At 40.0% G+C, this 27,485-nt stretch overlaps 1 protein-coding gene across 1 annotated transcript; it reads left to right on the top strand.

The window, feature by feature from the left end:
• LOC5578275 (homeotic protein empty spiracles) lies at positions 1-27,485 on the top strand. The gene is made up of 3 exons (XM_001663753.2): positions 1-1,199; positions 19,136-19,290; positions 26,294-27,485. Exons 1-3 carry the CDS (start codon positions 494-496, stop codon positions 26,492-26,494), a joined length of 1,062 nt encoding a protein of 353 aa, XP_001663803.2. The 5' UTR covers positions 1-493; the 3' UTR covers positions 26,495-27,485.

Below are 27,485 nucleotides of genomic sequence, written 5' to 3' on the forward strand. Positions count from 1 at the left end.
AGTCACCCTACCAGTTTTCATTCCGTGTTCAGCGTTCGTTGAGCAAAGTTCCCGTGTTTGTGCGTTGCTCTTGCTTGATCTTGACTTCAGGTCCCTTCATCGTTGTTTCTCGCGCCACCTCTCCGTCGTCCGTCGCTTTCGTTTCGTGAAGTTCTGCGCCGTCGTCGGATACAGCCATTGAAGAAAGTGTGTTTTTGAACAGCAGTGCTAGCAATAACAACAGCAACATATTGTGCACGCTAATTGGTGTGGCCCGGTGATTGATGATCACGCAATTGTGCTGTTTAGTGCAGATATATAGTGAGTTGTTTTTCGGTGCGTTTTTGACTAACTCAAGTGAAGAGATTTGTAACGAGTTAATCAGCTTGTGAAGTGTTTGAAAAGTTTAGCTGAAAGCTCTGGGTTCAACGAGGTACTCAGCGCAGAGAACGCAAGAAGAGAATTTTATGTGATTTTCGGTGCAAACAAAAGTTACAAAATTTCGACCTACAAAATGCCGACGCTTCAGCCGCGGATAGGTTTTAGTATTGACTCTATAGTAGGGAATAGTACTCCCAAAACGCCACCTCATGCGATTACTAAGGTGGATAACTCGCAGCGTTCGCCGAGTCCACCACAGTCCTACTCGGTCCGGTTGAATCGGTTGCAGAGCCTATCTCCGCCCCATAACTACAGCATCACTCGGCTTCCAGAATCGCCGCAGAGTATACCGGAGACTCAGACCCGATTGGAACCTCATCCTACAACCAGTCCTGCTCTACAGGCGCGGCTAACACCAGATGATCATCCGTCAGCAAAGCGACCACGAAGCCCGTCGCCACCGTCATCTCCTTCTGGCCCTATGCCTCAACTAGGCGCTCCCGGACCAATCGTAGTACCTGGGCTACCAGCTGGACTGATACGACCCTTCCCTGTGAGTCCTCCACAGCAGCAACCACCTCAAAATCCGGACATAAAGAGCCTGCCACCGTTTATGCATACCCCGGAGATGGTGCAGGCTGCGCACAATCAACACTTCCTAGCCGCCCAGTTCCAGGCAGCCGCCCTAGCACATGCTCAAGCTGGACAGCCTTTCCCGCCTCATCCCGCTGCTGCTCACCTGCACAATCCAAACCTTCCACCCCGGGATAGCTACCCGCTGTATCCATGGCTACTCAGTCGGCACGGCCGTGGCGTCTTCCCCATTGGATTCCCTGGCAGTAAGTACCCTGAAACCCTACTATTGATTTGACCTCAGTAGGTCACCATCAGTACCGCCGGCAACCCTCGTAAATCTACATCCTACATTGTAGAGCCACGTCCGGAAGATTGACGACCCATTAATTCCGACTAATTTCGTTCCGCCGTCGGTTGGTAGATCTCGGCTCCTACCTTAAACTTTAATAGCCTACTTAACAAATTAATCGCTCTGGCTCTCATGTGGTCTTTTTCGGTCTTCCTCGAAATACCCCGGTCCTTCTAGTAGACCGTGGGTAGATTATTAATTGCTCAATTTTGACTCGAGGCTCTACTGATCGCGTTCTCAGCAGCAGCCGAGAACATGTTTCACGCTAAATTTTCACAAAACGATTCCGATCCTGTCTTTGTCAGCCAAAAGTTCCCATGCTTGTTCTCGTTTCTTCTTGAACAGTCGGCTGCTCGTCTTCTACTGCTGCTTCTTCCCGGCAGACGGCGTTCTTCCCGAAGTCATAATTCTCCTTCGGAGACCGTTGTTGTTCGCTTGCCGCACTCATGCTGTGCGCACGTTTGTTCGATCGGGTGTTAGCATCTCGACTCTCAATATCCCAAAGCGGCTGCCTACACAATTTCTAACACACAGAGACTGTTTAAGTAGCCTATTGTGCTGGATTCCTTTGAACGCCGTGCAACTTCTTTCTGATCCCTTTCGGATCTCTGCCCTTGTTTGAATTGGCTTTTATCGAGTCAGTCTTGCACCTACTTCAGCATCCGAGGGAGTCAGCCGGGGAAGGCAGTGCGAGGGAAGCGAGGATGATTATGATGATGCCCGGTCTCACTCTCGGCATGTCTCTTGCTGCTTAATTGGAAACTGATCATTCCGGGGCGCGCTGCATTCGGGATTGGAACGATCCAAGAAAACTGTCATAAAACAGCTTGATTGTTTGGTGATTTCTGGGAAAGAATGGTTTGTTTTTATGGGATTTCTATCGCTCGCACTCTGAGACAGGCTGTCGAGACTGGGGAGATCTTTTTTTTATGGGTGCGCGCGAGCGATCGTAAAGTGATCATATTCGGACCAAGTTTGCTCTTTTGTGAGGCTGGGATCGTCAATTCAGAATGACGTTTTATGTGCATTTTGGGGGCGCTATCGTAATATGGTGATAATGGAAAAATTTGGATTTTGAGATCGATTTATTTGCTAAATATCGAACACTTCATCTTTGAACACACTTCTTCTAGTAGAAACATTATTATGAATGAAAATTTTACACGACCAAAAACCACAAACTCATGATGTATGATTTGAAATAAATTTCGTCATTCGTCAAAGAAACGTGTTTAAAGAGACCTCCAAAAGTAATTTACAAAACGTAGTTATTTCAATCTTCTCAAACTTATTTGAAATTGCCAGAAAGTATAGATGTAAAAGAATAGAAAAAGGCTCTAATAGCCTCATAATGGTATAAGTAAACAAAGCTGTCGTATCCAACTTACAATTTCACCATTTTTGAAAAAGTGTGTTATAATAATCAGCTCAGTCCGTTGAAACTTCTATTTGCGTAATTGTACTATTGAAACATGTAAAAAATCAGTCCAATACAATAGGAAAGCATTGATTGTGAGAAGTGCGGACCAAATTTTAACCCCAATTTAGTATATTGGAAGCATTGAGAGCTACCACTATCAAAGGTCGGTTCCTAGTAGAGTGCAAATGATCTGACTTGTGTCATGTGATAGTATATGGATACATATTTATGATCCGTTATGGACGATCAACTGTCACATGATATTTCGGAAATCTGATCTCAGATTGTTCATATACTACCAAGAATCGAACTTTGAGATGAAAATTTCTTTTCATCTTAAAAATCGATTTTCTTAAGATTCCCATAAAACAAAATTTGCCACCTATTCAGTTAGACATTTACTTATCTGTTCAGGTGTATAGTTCGTAAGTGGTTTAAATTGGTAGTTTATGTGTGTTATGGACTAATGACGAACCCATATACAAAATTCAATTAAATCAATTGAATTGTTTGCCGGCTAAAAGCTCCTAAATTGGTGGCTTGTTTGAATAAATATTATCTATAGATATCATTGAAAATTTAGAATGCCCGTCTGCCTTCGATGTCTCTCTAACAGCTTTCCTGACCGGTGGTTTGCTGACCCCTTGGTGGCCATGACAGCTACCCAAGGGGTCCGCGAAGCCATTTGTAAATATGTTGCTTTTTATTGATAGATAAATAAATGTAAGGAGTCTCTTACATCGTTTGTTTTACAAGAAAGCATCAGTAACTAGGTTCAAATTGTAGCAAAAAGTAAAAAAAAAACTCTTTTGATCTTGGAAAAAAATGATATAATATTTGTATTGTCCTTCTGTTAATAAGAAACTGCAAGCCTTATTTTACATACAAAGGTATCGACCGTGAGGCTGTCTTGGTAGTGTCATTCTCAAAACACACCAAGCCGTTCCCATAGGGGACGTTAGCCACAAGGAAGAACGTTTCAAGTACAGTCATCCCTCCATGCGTCAATATTCCTTTGCTCGATATCGACTCATGGAAACATACTAAAAACATAAAATCATGGTTACTATGATGGTCCCTTCAAACAGCTTTCCAAAGAATGGCTGTTCCATGACTCGATATTTCCACGAGTCGATGGTCCCTTCAATATCGACTCATGGAGGTTTGACTGTAATACTGTTTCATATGGTATGCCCTCTTCAGCATCTAATCCAATTTCTCTCTTCCCTTACGGTACCTATCCATCTAGTATTCATTGCTTTCTTCTCCATGCTCCCTCTTACTTCGAGCAAAAAGCGAATTGGTAAATAAAACATTTGTTGTTTCTTGAACTGTCCTTAACAAATTCCTAGCACACTTTGAGTTTGATTTGTAACAGATTTCACACGCTTTCCCTTGAAAAGGCTTAGAAGTGCCTTGACAAACTATTGACGAGATATTAGAAATTCGAAATTGTTCACTCTTTCCTTCATTGGCGAAATTCTTTTGAATCTATCAGCAAATATATCTTCTGTGATTTTTTGGAGGATATATGTAGTTGTTATTCATGATACAGTCAAACCTCCATGAGTCGATATTGAAGGGACCATCGACTCATGGAAATATCGAGTAATGGAACAGATATTCTATGGAGTGCTGTCTTAGGGGACCATCATAGTAACCATAGTAACCATAATTTTTGAAAATTCGTATGGTTCCATGAGTCGAGATCGAGTAATGGAACATCGACTCATGGAGGTTTGACTGTATTTTTTTGCACAAACTTTTATTGAATACCTTACTAGGTTTCCAAGAGTTCAAGTTCTTCATATATTCAAAGCAGCTAACAGCGATGATGATTGATGGACACCTAACATGTGTTAAGGAAATTTCTTGGCTAGAATTTTGCCGATTCTGGTAAAAACCTTAGAAATACCGGAGAAAGTCGTGCAAATCCCGTGGTAATTTTCGAAGAAATCTTCATTAAACTCTTGTGAATATCGTTGACAAATTGAGTTGGAATCTTTCCAACCACGTGGCCAATAAAATTTTTCGTTGGATTTTGGTAACACCCTGTTTCGAAAGTTCCTTGGAGGTTGTCCACTCCCACCTCTCTTGTTGAATTTTTTCTTTATGAAGAAATTAAAATTTGTATGGACCATGGTCATTGGCCACACATTACTCCTCCTCCTATATGGCCATGTGGTTTATAGACGACCCTTAATCGGAATTTGGAACAGATGTTTTAGGGGGCTCCTTAGGGTTATAGCAGAACTCTTGTATTATCTGTGGTGGAATAAATACGTGATTTTCGGGTGTACTTACCAAGGATATCTGTTGATTTATAATAAGATCCATAAACTTTTATTTTGGAAGTTAGGGGACCGCGTAATGTTTGTGGATCTCTTAAGGGGGTCGCACCTTCAAATATGTTGGGAATAACTCTGTTAGTTACAATTATTATATTTCTTTTTTATTTGATCATGATTTTTTTGTTGAAAACGTGCAATTCTTGCTGTGGTATCGATGTTTTCGTGAAAATATCAATAGTTTGATTTTTGTTGTTGAGCTCCATAAGTTTAAAAATAATCATGAATCTTCTGTTACTCTTTGAAACTTATGAAGGTACCACCAAAACAATATGTCAAGATTTCAGTTTTAATGTAGCTTAGTAACAATTTTGAATGCAGGTTAAACATTCGTTTAATTATGATTATGATCTACTACAAGATTTTAGATGAAAACCCCAATTAGTTCACGAAGAAACGCACAAATTTTATAAATTTTGTGCTGAAGGAACATTTATCATATTGTCTACAAGAGGTCATGCACAAATTAAGTCACGCTCCAAGGGGGGAGGGGGTCATGCCAAGCGTGACAAGCCTTACAAAATTTTTGAAGGGTCCATACAAAAAACGAGACAAAGGGGAAGGGATGGGGTCGAAAAAGTCGAAATTTAGCGTGACATAATTTGTGTACCATCCCCAACATCAGAATTTTTAAAAATATCGATGCAGAATTCGATTTTTACAGCACTCATTGTAATTATCCGACTCGGCAAGTCTCGTAGGATAAATTTACGACTAGTGCTGTAAAAATCATCATTCTGCAACTTGTTCTGTAAACTACTATTCACTAATTTATAAAAAAGGGTGTAAAGTAAAAAAGAAGTATGATTATATCAATACCTTCGAAACTAGTTCTAGCGTACAAAACAATTATAGCTGCGTTGTTGCTAATCCAATAAATAGAGCTTGTGACAAAAACAATTTATTATTCTTTTTTTATGATTCGGAAAAAATCTATCTGTCTATCTAACAGCTGCTCAAAGCTTGGCGACATAAGTTAGAGGCTATTTTATTGCATCACAACATTAAAATTCATTATAATTCTCGACTACTTTTACGAAAATTAAAAAAAATGTTCGGTTATTTTTAGCCAAATGTTGTTTGGCCGAATGCCGTTAAGTCGAAAGGGTCATTTGGCCGAATTACGAACTAAAAATTAATTAGATGGCTACAATACAGATGTGAAGAATTTATAAGTGCGGCCCAATGACTGATCAGCATTATTTTAGTTTTTAGATTCTTGTTATGTTACTGATCATCATGTTTGTAGTTGTATAGAGCTTCAAGAGAAGCATAAAACCAACTTATTAATTTAAAACGAATCTTCACACTTGGTTTCGAGATTCTTAGCTGTTGGCTGGTTCATGTTTGGGTTATCAGCTGTGTGCTGAAGTTGGTTTCATCAGAAGTTTTTCCTTCTAGGCTATTCTTTCGAGTTGTACTGGTTTCATTACATTTGACGAACGTTTGCTTTTATTTCAATAGGGTATTTTACCTTCTTTAAGTCATTGGCAGCTCTTTGTAGTTTTACTGATATAGCAATTGTTTGTATTACATTTTCATACGAGATTTTTCATTCGTCAGAGTACAAACTGTTCTTCCATGAGAAAAGTATTTCTCGTAATTATTGAAATTGCAGTTTATAATATATTTATCAAGAGTTTTATCAAAACCTTAATTCTGTCTTTTAATATGATAGCATTTCATTCGAAATTTGAACTTCTTTGAAGCGAAGCACGGACTTGAAAAAAAGCACTCAAGTAAATGTTTTCCTTTTTACCAAAGTAATTTTGACAGCTGATCCAGTATGAGCGAAATGTCACTTTAACTTACGGAATAATTGGGCGGCACATTTTTCCGTACGGAAAAATGACAGCTCCATTAGATTTGCATGGCAGGCGTTACCGACGTTAAACCAGCCCTACTTCTCAGCAGCGTACAGCGCAAGTAATATCGGTAGCTGAATGATTCCTTGACCGTTTCTTGTCCTATTCTACAGTATGTATTAACAGCGTACCACCCATAAAAAAGGCTTTTCTTCCAATTTGTGCAGTTCAGGCAATCTGATACTGTAGGGCTAGTTATTTATATATCAATGATCAATTACCCTTCTTAAAAAAAAACTGTACTTTGCATGATTTTCAATAGAATTATCATAGTCACTATCCACTTTATCGACGTCAATGCACCCCTCTGGTGTAAAGTTTCGGTAATAAACACAAAAAAACTGTCCACTTTTTTGCATGAAGGGGCCGGTATTGATATTGATATAGGCAGAAATGTAATTCTTTTTAGAAGACCCACAATTGACTTCTGCACGGTTTCATTATTAACGTATGGCTGACATCATTCTAGATATAAGCATCATATCCTGTTTTTGGAATGCTATTTATAATTTTTTATTAGTGTCATTTTTCGGCTAAACAGCATTCGGCCGAATGACCCGAAGACCTTAAATTCAACGATAATTTATTGTTTTCAACTGTGCTAATATAAATTAGTGCTGTGCCAATGCCAGCTGAATAATTTTGTGAAAGAGTCATTAGAATTTGCCAATCTGCCTAAAGTTATATAAAGAGTGTATGAGAAACTAGTATCATCCCGGTGAAGAACTAGTCATATGTCGATGTCCTAAAATTTACCTTAATAAAGAAATTAAGAAAAAGAAAACAAACATTTTTCTTAAGCACAAAATTTAAAAAATCTGTAGGGGATCGATGATTATATAACCCAAACTTTTCCTTGCGAAACCATTTTGAGTTGCGTGATGAATCATTACACAATAAGTTTCGGAAATTTCAAAATGATTTTCAATGCATCCAAATATGAATTCTCAAGTGATTTTCTACAAAAGTGTAAACAATGTTTTTTGCAATTATCACGCCAATCTGTCATGAAACGGCCTACTTTCCTACATTTAAGTATGCGGGAATAGTCATTACGCAACCGAAACCAGTGCTGTTATGATTCATTACGCAACGCTTTCTTATTACGCAACTGTTTTGAGTTGCTTAATGAATCATAACACAACAATTTTTCAGAAATTGTAAAATAATGGTGAATGCCTTCCGATATAATCTGTGATACCTTCAAGTGCTCTTCTACGAAATTGCAAAAAATGTTGTACGTAACTCATTACAACGCTGTTGTACTGCAACTTGTTCCGTAAACTACTAGTCCGCAACTTGTTACAGAACTTCATTTTTACAACACTAGTCGCAATTATCCAACTAGGCAAGCCTTGTTGGATAAATGTACGACTCGTGCTGCAACTTATTTTATGCTTTGTACCATTACGTGAACTACTATTATAAGTGTGCAGAAGATGTAACTGCTCTAAAAATATTGATGTCAACGAAATAAAACCTAAATTATGCAGTTTAAAGAAAATTGACAGTGATGCTATATTATCTAATCTTAATTTTAGTCTCTATATATTTTCGTTAAAAAAATTTCAAATAGCGGCGATAGCATTCTGTTCATTTTTTTATTGAAAGTTACATTCCATAAAACAAGTACCAAAATAGCTCAGATGCATTTGGCCAAGCATGAGCTGTAACGTCAAATTTCTATTTTAACGCAAGCACAACTTCCTATAAGACCGGATCAATTAATCATCACAACATCGCATGAGGGGTATCATCATCTTTTCTGCAGCTACTCGTAGAACTGAGAACTAAGTTAGTGATTTACCCTTTCTTGTTCAACTACTTTGAACAACTGTTTCTTTGAAAACAAAAAAGTGTTTTTACGATAAATGCTAGAACAAACAATGATACAAACTGACTAATTTAAAATCTGTATGATTTATTTTAGTGTTTTTTTTAATCGTAAATTAATTGTTTATCAATAGTTATACTATTTAAACAGTTAGTTGACTATTATAAAAGTGTTGCATATTATTTATCTGATTTTGTTTGTTCAAAATTAGCGAAACTTAATGGAGCTCTTGAGCTACCATGGAAAAGAGAGGGTTAAGGTTCACAAGAACTATCTTAAATGTACCTAAGCCAAACGAGAGAATCTTACGTATGTTGCTTCGCCATTTTCAAACTTTAGTCTATAAAAAAGAAGGCATGGTTGCTATTCTTAGAACCTGAATCACGCAACTGAAACTAAATTGTCGAATATCCGCATCATTCATTATTCCTATCTGGAACTTCTAAATTATCCGGCGGAAAACCCATCAAACTGAAATCACAATCATTCAGTCAAAAAAAAAAACGGGAGGCATAGGATGCTAACCCGCTCAGAAGACGAAGCCAAACGCGAAAACCGATTCTGCTTCGTTTAGGTAATTCAATTCAATTATGTTTCGCCACTCTATAAAAGCGCGTCGTTTAAACTTTTAGTCATGTTGAGTAAACTACGGTTTGGCAAAGCCGCCAACGAACTGAGTGAAGTCATCGCCTGGGTACAACAGGTTGTTCATAGTGTGGCGAACCTAAATAGATATAGGGTAGATGCACCGGTATTCACCATAGTGCCAGTATTCGCCATCCCAGATTTTAAACCGTTTAACGATGCAAATAGGCATAAATAGTTTAGCGTTTACCCAATTACTCAAAGATGATGTCGAAAATCGAGGTTTCTGACTAATTCTAAGATTGTTCCTTCTAAACATGAGTGGAATGCTTTCGATTAACATGTTAACAGTATCCATAAATCTTGCGATTTTTTTAAACAGTTTAACTAAGAGTAGTGAATACTGGTACACCTACCCTAGCGACCCGGAGCTGAGCGCAGAGAGCGCAGATCATTAAAATTCCGGCGGCAGCTTTCGAGGCGTGTGAAATTGGTTGGCCATAAAATGGATTTTCTGCTTCTGCTGCCTGGATCTTGTGAGTGATGCGTGTGAGCGCTTTCTGATTGCGCTGCGTTGCGGCGAGGTTTGCGCTGCTCCCCTTATAGGATCGTTTGGCTCTAATTGCGAACACTGTCAACCAATAGGTTCGTACGCGCGATCACCCTCTGTCGCAGTAGACGAGTGGGCGCGCGGCTTGCTGGGATATTCAGTTGGTAATAGAGAACCAACACATTTACACCTACTATCTACTGCTGCCGCCCACTGCCATCAAATGCGTTTGGCGTGAAGACCGAAGAGTACATAGGGAGAAGATGGAGCAGGCGAATATTTCCAATTTATATCAATACTTTGCTTTAAAAACGAAATAAAAAAAAATGTTTGCAACCTGGAATCGAACCAAGACCGTTCGTTTGATAAACTTATACGTAAACGATATCGTCGCCTAGATACGAAAAGATGCTAAAACAATGTATAAAGCATTCATGGTGCAATAATCGCTCCATTCGTAAAAATCTGAAGAACTATTTGACAAATGACTTATCACACTGTAGCCAATCTTCACAAACTCCATATCTTCGTCTTGGGCAAAAAATGTGCGTGTAAGGAGAACTTGTACGAGCCACGCGCAATTTCTACCAGATACCAGACCCTCGCTCCCTGTCTCCTCAGGAAAAAAGGGACCCAGGCCGATGATCGCATGTTTGTTGTGCTATTGTGAATACAAAACATGTCAGGTTAATTACGAGCCGAACGAGCCAACTCGTACTGATACAGTGCGCGCCAATCCGTTGGTGGGGCAGCAGCTAAAATGATTGATTTCGCTATGGTCTGTTTGCTTTGCCGCTTCGGCGATGGCTTCGGATATTCGGGCGCACTGGAGCCAACGACGTTAGAGGAGATACAATTAAAAACGCATAAAATGAGCCGACTGGACTCCAACAAGTCCCAGTCGATATGGTAATGGACCCTTTCGGGCGGATTGTGTTAGCATGCGTGCAAACAACCGCGGCGGCCACGCTTTGAACAGCTATGCGAAACTACACACTTACCGATCGGCTAATCAACGTCAAAGAATCGCACTGTTGTTTGGATTTCTCGATGATTAATGAGTTGGTTCGTAATTAGCTAATTTAGTTGAAAAACTGCGACGCCGATGCTTGTCGTGAAAATCGTACAAGCCGTTGGCAATCAGTAGGCTGGAAACAGAAGAACAACTGAATTTTCTTATTAAGCTTTCGAAGTTCCTGAGTTTCTGGGTTGCCTAGCGATTGCAATTCACCTTACAACTTTACTTTTGCATTGTTCTTGGCATCGAAAAACAGTCCAAATTTGCACAAAGAAGTCTGTCTAACGTTTGCATTCATCCTCAGGCTACTTGATCAGCCAGTTGATTGACACTAAAGTCGAGAAGAATACAGAAATGGTTGTTGGAATTACCTTCGAGTTCTGATGAAGAATCCTCATTTTGTCGTAGAATTCTGTTACCATCGAGTTAGGAGATATCGAGTAATAGAACACATAATCAGTGTTAGTGCAGTTCAATGAACAATCGTGTCAGCCATGAAAATCAACTCTTACTATGGTTCTATAGCTCGATGTAAACATGTATAACATTTACTTCCTAGCAATGCCTTATTTGCTCTATCAACGTCAACGCTGTCAGGCTACCTAATTTACCTCACACCTTTCGTACTCATCGAAGTCCATCACCAACACTCTGCCGATCAAAGTAACACTAATTTCTGTCGCCTCGCTAGCGCGTAAGCCTCGTGCGACAACGCCATGATCGTCGTCATGGTCTCCTTGGCTGATCGACGATCGCAATCTTCGCTACGAAAAGTTAATTAAAAGTGTGTCTGCAGTTTGCGTCTCCGCTACCGCGCACCACTTACTGGTGTGTAATAAAAGCCAATTCAGCGCTAATTTATCACTTGTGTGCACACACGCACACACTCATACGAGAGTTTCCGATCAAGCGATCAAGAGAATGCCCTATCTCTCTTGCACTGCACTCGGCCCTCTCGAAGTTATTAACACCCTATATCGAAGTGTAGAGTAGCACTGCTACCGAAACCCTTGAGTCTCCACCTGGACCCTAACGAATTTATGCATGTTGGCACCGACCTTACCAACCGATAATTTATGCACTGGTCCATCGCCTTCTACCCAGTCGATAAACACGAAATCAAGCTGCGCAGCGGCGTATTCTAGATGGGTGACAAGAAGGGCTGCCACTTCTGATTCCGTAGTCTACACGTTGCGGCCGTCATCACCGTCGCCGTCGAACGCAGATCGCAAAAGTTGCTAATGCGCAAGAATCTTAAGTACGTAATTACGCTCGAAACAGCGTAATTGCTGCAGCCAGCGCTTCGATCGTGGTCATCTCCGACGATGCAATCCCAAATTGGAGAGTCGATGAACCTCGGCGCTGAAAGGCGCAAACCCTCTGATCGCTACTCCAGTCAGCTGCCCGAACCGAACCCCGAGTTATGATCGCGTGATGGGCAGTACTTCGCCAAGAGTACCCTCCTTCATCCCGTCCAAGAAGCTGACCGTCCATCATAAGCTTGTTAGTAAATTATCACATCGCGCAAAAAGTAAACTCATAAACATTAGGACATAATGGAGGCAAGCGTAGAAAATCGTGAAGATGTGATTATACCTCGGTACCTCCGGTTTTCGTTTTCTCTCTTGCTCCATCTCTCTCTTTCGCGACCATCATCGGAGACCTCAGCATCCGCAAGAAGAGTCCCCGCGCGAAAGAATGCCAACGAATATTCAAACTCGTAGCCAAGGGGTGTGCAAATTACCTTGTCCCTCCCCGCTTCCAGAACCCCCCCTCGCAGACCAATTGGCCAAAACATTGGCACTCGGTAGTTATTACCTTCCAAATCGGACTTTTCTCACATTCTTGCTGCGCCGGCACATTCGCCCTTCTTCGCTCCGTTTCCTTTTATCAACGCTTCTTCGCAGGCCCATCGCTGACTCCGCTGACTGCAGGGCTCAGCAGATTTAACAATTCATAACATATTTGACTGCAGCATAAATTATATGATTTAGTATTTTAATTTAGGAGATTTTACACGAAATGACGAGCCCTAACAAGGGGGCGAACGAGCCGTTGAAAAGGGCCCTCGGAGAACAACGCTCCGCAGTTGCAGACAAATGTGTTTGCCTTCTGCTGCGCTGACTTCGGGCTTCGCGGCGAGGGGATCAGGGGTGGAAGAAAATATTTAAAACAACTCGAAATCACCTCGTGGCGATGATATAAATTAATAAGATTTTATATACGGTTTGTTGCTTCCTCTGTTTTTTTTTCTTCCTTTGCATTTTTTGCAGCGAATTTCTGGGACCGCGTGTTCAACGAGCAATCCGACGCTTCCGAGAATGCGAATTTTGAGGTTTTCCGTTTCGGGCCAGGCTCATTCATTCACCTGGCAGTTAGCGGGTTGGGACTTTGAGCAATTCTGCAGGCAGAAAGAGGCATTTTTTAAAGTCTGGCAAAAGGTCTTGGCTTGAATGATTGATCTCTGCTTAGAAACTGCTTATCTCTGCTTAGAAAATAAATACTTCTCAAGGAAAAGAAAGTTCTAGTCTGGAATGGTTCAATTGTGCATTTAGTTGAAAAAAAAAATATGGCGCGAGCAGCAGTTGGGCTGGCAACACTGAATTTATTTTGATTCCGTGTTACAAATTCTGGAAATCGCAAGTAATTAGTACTTTACATCCCTATTCCGCTTACTACCTTTTCTCCTTTCTTTTTTTTTGTAATCCTATGAGACTATTGCATTGTTTCTGTCAGAAATCCCTTCACTGATTCCTTGAGATAAAGTTACAGAGATTTGTTCAGGTTCAGCAGTCCAACTACTGGAGCAGTAATTTACACCGTGATTGCCAAGATTTCAGAGATTCTTCCTGGTCTACCGATTTCTCCAGTTGTTACTCAAAGATATCTTTCAAATATTCTAACAGTCTTTGTTACATATCACAGGTGTTTCAAGATAAACTAATAATTAATTCAACAACTTCAAACACATCCCCGTCAAATGCAACCTCAGCGCAACTTCAATAGGCCTACCTCTTTATAGACACTTGTGTTTGGTAAAATTAATGGTGGGGCCTATCCTCGTTCTCTGCCTCAGAGATATGAAGGTCTTCTCCATTGACTTGCGATCGCCAGAACTCTTAAGGATGCTCAAGGGTACTAATGTCTGGAAAGTGCGTCCACGGATTGGTAAAGCTGATCAATTTCGTGCTTGGGAGTTTCGACCGAGATCTCTCCAGATTTTCAAATAGCTGGCAAAAACCCCATTTCAAACTTAGTTTTTAGTTGAACTACAAAGTCAAACATGCATCTACTATATCAGATAGTTGAGAATACGTACGAAAAGTAAAAAATAAATATGTTTTTCTGCATGTTCAGACCTTAAATAGCTGCACATGTACAAAAACCTAAATTTTTGCTTCAAAACTCAACTAATTAATTTTCACCAAAACCGGTGCAAATTTTGGTATTAGCATATTTTTTTCTGGTCGATAACTTACTCTCATATAGATTCACCATCTTTGGGTGCAAATTTATATTAAAGTGTCGTTAACCTTATTTAATTAATACTTATTGTTGTAGGTACTTCAAATGTTTAAAGAAGAGCAGGATAGAGACTGTACAAATCGCTCCCCGCCACTCCCCGTGGAGAAGTCTTGCTGAAACGCGCGTCTAAGACTAAGCAATCGATTGAAGATGATTCTTCTTGCTTAAGTTTGCCTAAACGATAGTTGTTTGAAAAAGTTGGAACCCAAAAAACGTATGAAAAACAGCATTTTTGTTAGAATTTCGCCCTATGACAACCAAAAACTTGTGACTATGCCCAAACTAGTGTCTTCAACCCTAAATCATGTTCCAAAACACTTGTAATGGCTAAAAATAGTGAAATATCGAGAATGCACAATTTCTGCCATGATTTTTCAAAACTGGACTAATGTGCGTCGGCAGCGAGCCATCAAATGGAGGGTCCATAAAAGGAAACGTCAAATTTGTAAACATTCCTATTATGGACCCCAGGAGGGTTCATAATAGGCATTCGAACAACAGTTTTCCGAATGTACATTTCGCTGGACAAATTGAATTATTTTGTATGTTTCATAGGCGTACTATGAAGTAGAGACATTGAACTTGTTGTAAGACTCCACAAAACGTATATCCGTCTGAGATATCATTGCAGAAAAGCGTGGAGAATGAATTTCAGTTACTAAGGGATTCATTACTAGCATTGAAACCGTATATCCTACGGAATTTGATCTTCCTGATAATCTAAAAAAAATTCAATCGGACGAAATTCCGACGAGTTCGATGGGTTGAAGTGTTTTTTAGCCCAAAGCAACCTTGTTATCATGAACGAATCTAACAAAGACGCGCATATAGACCGATGCACGAGTTCACTATCTGACGTTTGAGCGATGCCGTGTTATTTACGTGACCATGGTAACGAGTGAATTCGGCACTGCTCAAACGTCAAATTAGTGAACTCGTGCATTGGTCCATTGACAAAATTACGCCAGATCGCCGATGTGGTTAAAGCACAGCTATTCAGCATGACCATGCCAAGGGTCGTTGGTTCGAATTCCGCCGGTCGAGGACCCCTTCACATAAGGAAATTTTCTCCACTTCTCAAGGCATCTTAGGGACACTAAGCTGACGCAGTTGGGACGGAAAAATATCAATAAAGTTAGGTCATAATAGAGTTTCGCCTTCGTAAAACCGCAGTTTCTAGATTGATAGTATCCGTTGTGATGTATGGCTGACTCATCTTGTCCCACCCATAGATGACCTCAACTAGATTATTTTTGACGAATTTGTCCACCTTCTTTTTCTTACCACTCAGAATCGGCCAACCATGATTGGACAACGCTAAATACCAGCATCTGTGTCATTAGAACGCATGTCGCTTCCGTAAGCCACTCTCGGTACAGTCTCCTGGCGCGGGTTTTGGCTTCCGTGTTTCGTTTGTCATTCCGGTACCTTCCTGACCTTGTAGACGTAGAAATCGTTCAACCAGCTGATAGGTTAATCACTAGTTTTCTTCGATTCCGCTGCCTCTGACCATCGCTAGGTCATCCAAGACTTAGTCTTCTTGAATGACTTTACTATCCGAAACACCTTCAAATGGTGGAATTCACAGGTCTGAAACGGCTGTCAACTGGAGTGAAGCCAAAAATTTGGTGCTGAAGAAGGTGCTGATTTGACAGCTCGTCCAAAAATACCGTTTTAGGCACGAGACACACTAGTTTTGGAATGCTAGATTTATATTTTACTTATCATTTTGGTAAAAAGTGCGTATACTTTATCTAATTTACTGTAACTACTAGATAATTTGACCGCATTTTATTAGGCACAATAATAAACGATTATCAATAGTGTATTTTTTTTTTCTCTTACGAAATTTGTCGCTTCCGCGCGGGGTTTGATGAGGGCAAAGCCTAAAATTTGTTTACTCAGCACTAGCGCCACTCATATGGTGGCGGCTTCAAGAACTAGCGCTTCCTTCAGCGGGTTGGTGGAATTCCGGTTGACTGTTTAACGATAAACTTGCGACGATCGACGCGCCACCATATTCCATATAACGGAGGTTATTAGAACTAACTTGGAGGTAAAATCCCCTCCAAACACTAGCGATTTTTCTGTGGGATGTTGACGTTTGATGACGAATTGACCTGCTCTCAATGAGAATGTATACTAAGGTGTGGAAGAAGAAGCAATGGCTATGTATTAGTAAAGAGAAAAAACGTAAACAAAAATAACTACGTCACTAATTTACACGGCTTCTTATGGGAGCTCGCCCGCTTGTAGTTGTGAAACATTTTGCACCGTACACGGATGTCACGCACACTAAATGTCGTCTTCCTCACCTCGGTATATATTCTCATTGACCTGCTCTTGTCTCGCTACCATCTTACACTCTTGGAAAGTTTCAATGTATCATTTTTCACCCACACGCTAAAAAATTACAAGTTAATCAATGTATATCATTCTTTTCGTGGATTTCATGGATTTATGAAAAAAGGGTTAACCAATGCCGTCGAAAAGCTTCGAAGTAATTATCATTCTGTTCTGCCCCCAGTGTTCTTCTTCTTTCTGGCGTTACGTCCCAACTGGGACAAAGCCTGCTTCTCAGATTAGTGTTCTTATGAGCACTTCCACAATTATTAACTGAGAGCTTTATTTGCCGATTGACCATTTTTGCATGTGTATATCGTGTGGCAGGTACGAAGATACTCTATGCCCTGGGAATTGAGAAAATTTCCTTTACGAAAAGATCCTCGACCAGCGGGATTCGAACCCACGACCCTCAGCATGGTCATGCTGAATAGCTGTGCGTTTACCGCTACGGTTATCTGGGCCCCAGTGTTCTATATGACAATCCAAATGATTTTAAGCTTTTAATGTTGCTAAAGATCCCCTGTGGAAAGCGAAGTCATTTCAGCAAATGGGCGGAAAATAGACCGAATCGTCAACACATGGCGGCACACTAAGTGCAAAACCGGGTCTGCAGTAAAAGAACAAAGCCTCCAACTATCGCGTCATTTAAGTACTGCTACTTCAGCGATTCATCAGCACTTCTCACTATTTTCTACCAGCTTGTACCCACACAGCCTGATGATATGATTATTTTAATTGAATTAACTTTTGCCATTTTCACATGGCTCCAGAGCGGCAGCAACAGCCCCGGTGTCGACGTTTGTTAGTTGTTTTTTTTTCGTTCTTGCTTTGAGTGGTGGTGCAGTTGTTGTTGTTCGTCGTCAGCAAATGTGTTAATTTGCGTCGACTTAATTAAAACGTAATTAGTGTGAACTTCTCCGCGGGACCTGTGCGATTGTGGCGGAAAATGGGGCGTAAAGGTCGCCCTGCTAAGTTGGATCTGTACGGATCCTAGATTTGGTCAGAAATCAGGAGATGTGTTGATTGCCTTTTAATTGGACTCGAGCTTTCCACCGCACGCCTCACCTTGGAATCAGTGGGTACTTCTGAAGCGATTGCGCCCTACAGCAGCATTGCCGGTGTTGTAGCGTGTGTTCACACTTGAACGCCATCGCCGGCACTACTACTAAAGACGACGGTTGCAATTGATTGAACGGACGATTCATGAAAGTTGTAAATTATCCAGAAAATGAACTTCCATTAAAAATCATTTACGCAGGCATCGTTTGAATCCGTTGTTCACGTCTTTTTCGAAGCGTGGTGGCGAGGATGGCGATGGGTGGGTGCAACTCAGGGCATGATCGCCATTTAGGGTGTAGCACTTGTAGGCTTCGGCATCATTGCCTTATATCGTTGTATTACTGCCACTGACGAGAGTGTGCTTTCGCTTTGTTTTTTTGCCTTCTGCGCACCTTGGCCAATTGCCGGCGACCACCTTGTTATACGGCTTGGAATTAACTTGTGACGACTACTTAGGAATACACTTGTCCGGCTGCATACTTATAGGAAGCCCGAGTAGAAAATAACTCCGTAATGACATTATCGGTCGAATCATATTTTGTTTTCAATTTTGCTTAGTGCGTTGTACAAACTATAGATACCTAGTTTATGCTACAAATCCTGTTTAAAATCAGCGCACGATTACCCCAATTTATTACGATGTTTGGATAACAAGCAATATTTCCAGCTGTCAACCGAAGTTACTGTATTTCGCTCAGCAATTTGTGTTCGAAAAGGATTGACCACAAAATTTGTTACCATACTGCTACATTTCTGCTCGGGTAGTCCGCAGCTTACATTACTCACTCATTCTCGCGGAGGGAAACTCGATGCAGTTCACCAACACTGCACCAATCCGACAACGTTGGCAGTTGTTCATTGCCGCGTTGTTGTTGTTGTAGTGTACAATCGTAATATATTTGCCGTAATGATATATAATTATTTAATTACGACTGGCTTGAGCTGCCCGAGAACCGCGGGAAGGAAACGAGCGCGCGTTCACCACTGAAAACGACGCTGCCTCAAATGCTGCATTTAGCCATCGATTACATCGTTTTCACCAGTGTTCCTCTCGATCCCACTGAGTGCCAGTTTCCCTCGATTGGCTGAAATTTGCCCAAATTCGCGCTAAGCCCTAATTACCTACCATTGCGCTTACTTCACTTTCGATCCTTGGGCTCCATGTGGGTCATTTTCACGCAGATTCCTCCGTCACCGTCAAACACCTGCCGATGACAGCGACACGTTCATCATTATCTTCCGCAGCAACAAAATCGTTTCGTTAACTCATGTTTTACTCTTTCTTTCTCCTGCTCCACAGACTACCTCATCCCGTTCCGCAAATCGAAACGCGTCCGGACGGCCTTCTCGCCCTCGCAGCTGCTCAAACTGGAACACGCCTTCGAGAGCAACCACTACGTGGTCGGAGCCGAACGGAAACAGTTGGCCCAGAATCTGAACCTCTCGGAAACACAGGTAAGAGCTGGGTTCAAGGTTGGGAAGAGTGGGTGACTTATCCTTCTTTCGAATCATCCCTCGATCATTGGTTGTAGCTATATATAACTGGATGTTCAAATATTTTCATTAGAAATTAAAATCCAGAACTTCCAACACTTCACAAATTTCTTAAAGAAACCCATTTCAGAAAACAAATTGTGTTGACACAGAGGAACTGCAACTAGTTACTGGAGCCTATAGGTTCATGTAGTGATTTTCCATTCTGAATGAAACTGAACACGTTTTTTAACTTTCACAAATCAAACACGTCTATTCACAGTTAAACAAACCAACAAACTGAATTTACATTTGTAAAATCTATGGGTACTACGATCACGATTTCTCTTGCGCTTCTACTTCCTCTCCTCTCTTTTCCTAATTACTCCTAGTCACCATCTTAACCCTTACGTTCCCTACAGTTCATTAAGGCCATGAATACATCTGCATCTGCGAAAAAAAAAGCTGACGTCCTGTATTTTCAGTTGCATTCCGGAAAGCTACACATAATTATATTTGACGCTGGCAATACCGATCAAACTGACCAACGATTTTGAGCGAAATGTTTCGGCTTTGTAGTTTAATGTCAGAAGCACAAACTATTCAATCTAATCCTACACCATCCTATACACAGGAAACCTAGTAATCAAGACAACGAACAAAACCATTCGTTCTCTGACATTCTCTCATTCTGAACAAGAATTATATGCGATGTGTCACGAACTGTTATGATTCATGAACTGTTACTCTCTCTGAATATGGTTCGATCGGCTTCAATCGGCGGATCAAAAACAAAACTCTGGTTTAGCTCGTCATTTCTGAGCACTTGAACGGATTTACACGTTACCCCCGATTCTGTTTTTACACGGATTTTTTTAACGGCCGTGCAAAAAAAGTTTTCATTTTTTTTCCGCCACACCCTTATTTATGCATGAAACGTCGAGAAATAGTGTTACTTTTTTTGTACTGTTATTAAAATTTTGAACTGAAAACTTTTTTGCGCGGTACGCATCCCCCGTGCAAAACAGAATCGGGTGTATTTAAACTGCTGTAAGATAAACAACTCAACTTGGTAACGAAAATCTCATATTTCAAATCCAATTAAAAAAAAACTTAGATGTTCAAGAAAATTAAGGTCCAAGTAAAATGGAGAAAATGTCAAAACTGAAAAAGCAATTTTCTCTTTTAAAATTGACAAATCGAAGAAAATAAATACACACAGCTCTTTTATTTAAACAAAACAGTTGTGTATTCTCATGTTCTTCGATTTCTCGGTTTAAAAGGAGAAAACTGTTTTTTTTTTTTCAGTTTTGACACTTACTCCATTTTTAATTGTGCCTTAAATGTTGTATATATTATCCAATGTAATATGTGAATGCACATTTCAGGGTGCTGGAAGCACTACTCAGAAAACAAAATTTAGTGTATCAGACTCATTGACTGAATGACGGATAGCTCAAGTGTTTTGTGAATGCTTCAGAACTTTTTACAGCAGACCTCCATCGATTCTGCTGAAATTCATCTGAGTATTCTTCCAGTAATATCTCTTGAATTATTGTTACACATTTTTACAAAAACTACACCAGGAACTGTTACATGGTTTTGTCCTAATATTCTTCCGATATATCTAAAGAATTATTCCAAAAATATCACCGAAAATTTAACAAATATTTCCCAGATGTTTTACCTGGACTTTTCTTTAGAGATTATTGTAGAAAATTTCTTGAAATGCCTCCAAAAGTTTCTCCTGTGGTTACCCCAAGAATTTCTCACATGATTCTTTTCGGAATAATCTCCGAACTAATAAACAAACATCTTTTCAAATTCCAATTGCTCTAAGATTTTATCCAGATATTTTTGGCTTTAAGAATAATTAGGGATTTTTGAATTATTTTTTTCAACTAGTCTTGTATGGTGAATTTTGAAAAAAAAAAAATGTACAAATACTTTCTTAGATGCTTCCAGAGATTCAGAAATTAAATGTAATGATTCTTGAAGGGACTCTTCTTTTTCTTCTTCTTCTTGGCATTAACGTCCCCACTGGGACAGATCCGGCTACTCAGCTTAGTGTTCTTATGAGCACTTCCACAGTTATAAAAGAAGATCTTTCTTTGCCAAAGTTGCCATTTTCGCATACGTATATCGTGTGGCAGGTACAATGATACTCTATGCCCAGGGAAGTCAAGGAAATTTCCATTACGAAAAGTTCCTGGACCGACCGGAAATCGAACCCAGACACCTTCAGCATGGCTTTGCTTTGTAGCCGCGGACTCTAACTACTCGGCTAAGGAAGGCCCCAGAAGGAAGAAGGAAGGGACTCTACATATTGAAATTAAAGTTCTTGAATTTGCTTCAGGAGTTCATATTACAAGAACTTTCCAGGGGCTTATCTTGAACTTCAACCAAAATTTTCTTTTTAAATTTATCTTAAATTTTCTCTTGAAATTTCTCAACCATTGTTATGTTTTTCCTTTATCTAGCATGTTATGTCGATTATGATTATTGCAATGATGATATAAGCGGCCATCTATTGTAGCATGGTGTCCACCGGCAGCAATGGCCTGTCTAACAACACTTTGTTCAAGATTGCATGACTATTTGTATTCAATCATACTCCTATCTGAAGGGCCAAAAACGAATGGCGGATCCGTTAGCGGAGATATTCACGCGAAACCTGCAAGGGAAAAAGAATATCCTTCCAGCAGTAAGTTCACACAAATAGTTGTTTTATATCCTGCAAATAAAGAATTGAATAATATGTTAGTCAGTCCACAGTCTAGGAAGTCTCTCTTCTGAGCCAACGACAGCCAGCATTTATAGTAAAAAAAAATCCGTAGGTACAAATAAATTCAATGTTGAAGCTGGTCGTCAAAACGATGGCGTAGAACTGAACTGTTTCACCGTTAACTAAAAAGTATCATTTAAGCAAGTAACTACGACACAAATCTGCGCACGTAAACTGATATTATGCCAATAGCATGAGCACTCGTCTCTTAAAAAAAAAACTTTTTTCTTTCCGAATCTCGAATTTCGAGTCACGCTTACTTTGATCAATACGATCTACTCTGGTTCACCCTTCGATTCTACGAAGGAACGGTGCTACCACCCGCAAAAAGTTTGCTCGATTAGTGAAGCTGAAAATTTCACCCGGCAAGGTATAGGAAGCAAAATTTCAAATGCTTATTTGAAATAACCTACAATAGTTAATTATCTCCTGTTCAGTATATGTTGATAGACTTTTGATGGGTTACGTTATAGAAATATTGTTAATACTTTTATATTCCTTTCTCAATGGTCAGCTGATTTTATAGCTTGTCAAAAGTACACTTAACAAAATTTCATTGAATTGTGTTTTGATTGTTTAGAAGCATTTAAAATTTGACTTCCTATTCTTTGTCATGCAAAAAATATCGGGTGAACTTTGGTAATAATCTTCGTAGTCGTGAATCGTGAAATTCTGTGCAGAAAGTTTATTTTTCAATTCTGTACACGGAGCCGCAAAAACGAACATGGACGTCGAAATTTTTGATTTTTCATCATCAACCATGTGTTGCTACTCGAAAATTTCGCTGAACTTTCCCTTACATTCAATTTGCCATCTTGTAGTAAAAGTGTTGCCAGATATTTTCTAAGTTTGTCAGTTCTTTTTACGACTTTGATAAGTACTTTTCATCAATTTTTCACTATTAAGCATACACTGTAAACTCGGCATTACCCTTTAAGGAGTAAAAAATGCCCATTTTTTGCCGATATATGCAGCTGTCAAAATAATGGGTACTTAACAATTTCCAATAATGGGTATTAAGTGCCCTTTTACATATTCCGTTTATTTACCCTTTAATGGGTGAAAAAATCCTTGGCAACAATCGGTAGATTTATGCAGCAGCCCAAATACTACAAAGTTTTGTTCTCATAAAAATACAATAAGTTCGAAGAAATGCAGAAAGGTTCAAAGTAGGTACATAAATTGCCTTTTTTGTATGTTTTATTTATTATCCTATCATATTTTGCAGGATTATTTTGCTGCTGAGTACATTCCGCATTCCCGAAACCTCTAGTAGCAGTGGCCCCATTTTCCAGATCAACAAATTAGTCAGATGGCTCATTTTCCTGCATTGGAGCAATAATAATTCATCGTAATAAATATATTGAATAAAATGTATTATATTCTCGAGATTTCATTGTTGATTATGCTACGAAAAGTAATATAAAAATTAAATTACATTTTCATCTTAAAAAGAGTAAAATTTACTCTGTCTCTCGTGAAAAAATATTTTGGATAGAGGGTAAAATTTACTCGTTGATTTGACGTACAAGCCGTTTACTCTTTAATGAGTAAAGGCCCTTTACTCTTTTTATGAGTTAAACTAGTTTCTCTCAAAAAGGGTATTTTTTTACCCTTTAAAGGGTACTTTGGTCTTACAGTGTAGGCCGTTTCATGTGACAGGTCCGTCAATGCATTTGTCGGTGCAAACACAGGACTGTGATCCCCATAAAAGAACTGTCAAAGTGCTTCAAAATAAGCTGATTCAAACCGTCTCATGAAAAGCCATATTCAAATTTGCTATCTTGTTGTAATATTAATTTATTGATTTTTTGTATTATTTTCTGTGAATTGTTAGTCTTGAATATGAAACGTTTAGGGTAGATGCATTAATAGTGGAGGTACTAAGCACGATTGAACTTCATATAAACGCCAAAATTCAAGATGCGCAATTGATGTACATGTTAATGTTGTAACGGGAAGTATCGACCATTGACTTAATGAGAAAAATGATTTCATCGCAGTAATCCATGGCATGTCAGTGAAACCTCCACTATTGATACACGGTTCCTTTTGTTGCGGTATGTTTTTATTTTGTGTTCCTATAGTTGCGGTATCCGTTGTTTTCTTATGGGATCCTCCACTATAGGAACACTTTACCTCAACTATTGGTACAAGCAAGTAAAGTTATAGCCATTTTAGTTATGTTTCATCAGTTATAAAGCAATTTGAACGCTCTTTTCAGCTATTCCGTGTATTAACAAATCAATACGTCGATTGGCAGTGTCGCTTCTGTGGTTAATGTAATAAAATCAGTGAAAATGGCACTACCGCAACTATAGGAACACCCACAACTAAGGGAACACTTACCCTATGGTCTTTACCAGCTCAATAGGGCTTACAAAATTTCTCCACACCTTTTCGATTCACCATCTACCTCACAGTTTTTATAACGATTATAAAAAAAAATACAAACATTTATTTCGATAGAATCCGCTCAAAACCAAAACAACCAGACTTCCAAAAAGAGCGCGTTTTCGAAGCTAAGCAGGTTATTTGTAGTCTTCTAAGCAGTTATATGAACTTGAAGGTTCACTTTACGTATTCGGAGAGCGTTCTAAGACGCTTTCGGAAAAACTAGCGGAAAATACCCCGAAAACGGAAATATAATCTTGCTGTTAATTTTATTGAATCTTAATCAAATATTATTTCGTTTGTAACTAAGAAACCTTTGAATGCCCTTCGGTTACACCTCCATCCTTTCCAAAATTAAAAGTTGTTCACGTGGATCTTGTTGTGAACTGCTTAATAAATACATAGGACGCTGTATCATTTGTAGTAATGATCAAACTTGCCAATACACTAATACAGTCTGATTGTAAAGAGTAAAATGGTAAAATGTTAATAATTATGTACGGAAAGGTATCTCTAAAAGCTTTCGTGAAAACATATTCCAACGGAAATGAATTCTGAATTCCAATAGAAATACAAATTAACGATTTTCATTCCAACCAACACTCGAGATTTCGGTTGAAACTACCAACATTCACCAGATTTTGGCCATCCATTCCAGGCTGCAATTTGACTAGGTTCTGTTTATAGGTTTTGCAATGAAAACTAAGGAAACGCTCTTGAAACAATTAACTAAGAAGCAAGTTGTGCTCCAGGGATGATGCTATGCCAACTAAAATAGGAAGGCTCAAAACCCCCAAATTTATCGCACATTAGGCATCCCTATCGCTATTTCAATTGTATTGGTCGCGACATAATAGACCTTCACAAACAAAAGAATTGCTAAACCGTCAAGTCCGTGTTCTAATTCAAATGGTCGGTGGTGATAATTACAATGTTTCTCCCCATCGCATATAAAGCTCGCACAAGCGTTCCTTCAGCCGGCTAAGCGCATTATGACACACCACACCTCTGCTGCCATGCTTGTCACGCTCGCTTCGGTTAATTTCGACTTCTATCGCTCTTTTTTTTTCAAATGTGACACCGTTTGCCGCCAACAAGCGTGCTGACACCCATGTGACATGATTACGACAAATGGCGGCTTGCTTCGACCACTGCCGACTCCACCACCATCACCACTACCCATCGCCTTCTTCGACTTGTTCTTCCCTCCCATTGTACTCGACCCGAGTGTTTCTTCTTTCTTTTCCACGCTCACATTCAGAACACGATTTCTTCCCATGATGGCGCTCTCCCGTAATTGAGGGGGGATGATAAAGATCAAACGAATAGGCCGTCGGTGGCGCAGCTTTCCTGGACCACGACCACTCGAATCAATCTCCCGTCCGAAGGGCCAAGATACGGCGAGACTGATGACGGAATCGAACTTACAGCAACAATTATGGCGTTTGATAAACGATCAAGATGGCCGGATCCGATTGTGATTTTTACCGGGTGTAATTTCCTGCGCCTAAATTTATTGCTCGCAACGCACTCGAGCGTCGCGAACCAAGAGGGACAGGCACCGAATTTCCCAATTTCAGCACGTTCGTCCCCTTCTCAATTATTCGAGCGATAAATCATGATGCCAATCATAACGCTCGGCGAAGGATAAAAAAAGGGACGACCGACTCGTTACCGACGAAATTGTCACCACTTTGTTGTACAAATATTGACTCGAGGGGTTGAAGAAATCCCTTCCCTTTCTTTCAATACACCATCATTCAGCACACCCGAATCTAACGACCATTTTCCCCCTTTTTCTTCCAGGTCAAAGTCTGGTTCCAAAATCGGCGCACCAAGCACAAGCGCATGCAACAAGAGGAGGGCAAATCGGGCGAATCCAGCGATCAGAACCGTTCGACCTCGAGTCCAGCCTCCGGCGGAAGCTGCCCGGAAGACGACGAGGATGAGTTCATCGATATGGACGACTGCCCCAGCGACGAAGAGAACATGCACCACAACGCGTGAGGAAGCCGGACGCTACTGCCGAAGCCTTCTTCCTATGCCGAATTTGTCGACGTCCAACGTAGTAAGCTGTGCCAAATAGACTAAGCTCCACCACTCCACGCGCTCCAGTCTACCGGATCTTAGTAGACTACGACTTTTTGCCAATCGCAGTCTACCGGAGAACTGAAGCTGAACTCGCTGCCAGAGAATGATGATTGATGGCGAAAGTGCGTGTCCCCCATGTAGAGATAGCAGACGCCGTGTTGTTGATCTTAAATTGTTCAATTAACCGAGTTACTCAGATTTTTGCGAGGGCAAGAGGGAAAAAGCGAATAGCATTTTGTTCAGGAAGGAAAACCCGTTACAGGAGCTGCAATTTGTACCAGTGATTGTCTTCTTTAGCTATATGTAGGCATTTGTTTAGCCCTATTTCGATTTAGGTAAGGTGAGAAAGAGATTTTATTTTATCATTGTTTGCTCGGTTTGCAGTTCCCGAGTTGTTGTAACTTGTGCGAGAGAAAGAGAGAGAGATAGAGAGACAGACATTAACCGTAATGAGTGTAACGCAAGTGAGCGATAGGAAATCTGTATTAAATGTGTATATAATGAGTACTTAATAGCTATATAATAACAGGAGGCTTAAATTGACTGTAATTTAATTTTTATTCTGCTCATTTCGACAACGATCAGATCTGCAAACCACCCAGAACACTTCCACATTCACGTGTCGGGAAACCAAGGCACAGTTGTAGTTTAATGTATGTAAAAGTCGCAAAACAGGTTGCGTTCTGGATGCTGTAGATCAACCGCGGAAAATTGATGATGAATGTGCTGATGTAGATTTAAGTTGATCGTATCGTATAAGTGGCGCGCGGTGTAATGACTGTGTAAATGGTATGGAAGTAAATATCGTTTGTAAAGCAATTACGTCTACCTTCTACTATCTAATTGTAGAGTTCTCTTCGATGGAAGAATAGTGACATTAAAATAAACGCAGTATTCCACAATGAAA

This window comes from Aedes aegypti, chromosome 1 (assembly GCF_002204515.2).
Source record: "Aedes aegypti strain LVP_AGWG chromosome 1, AaegL5.0 Primary Assembly, whole genome shotgun sequence".
Taxonomy (NCBI): domain Eukaryota; kingdom Metazoa; phylum Arthropoda; class Insecta; order Diptera; family Culicidae; genus Aedes; species Aedes aegypti.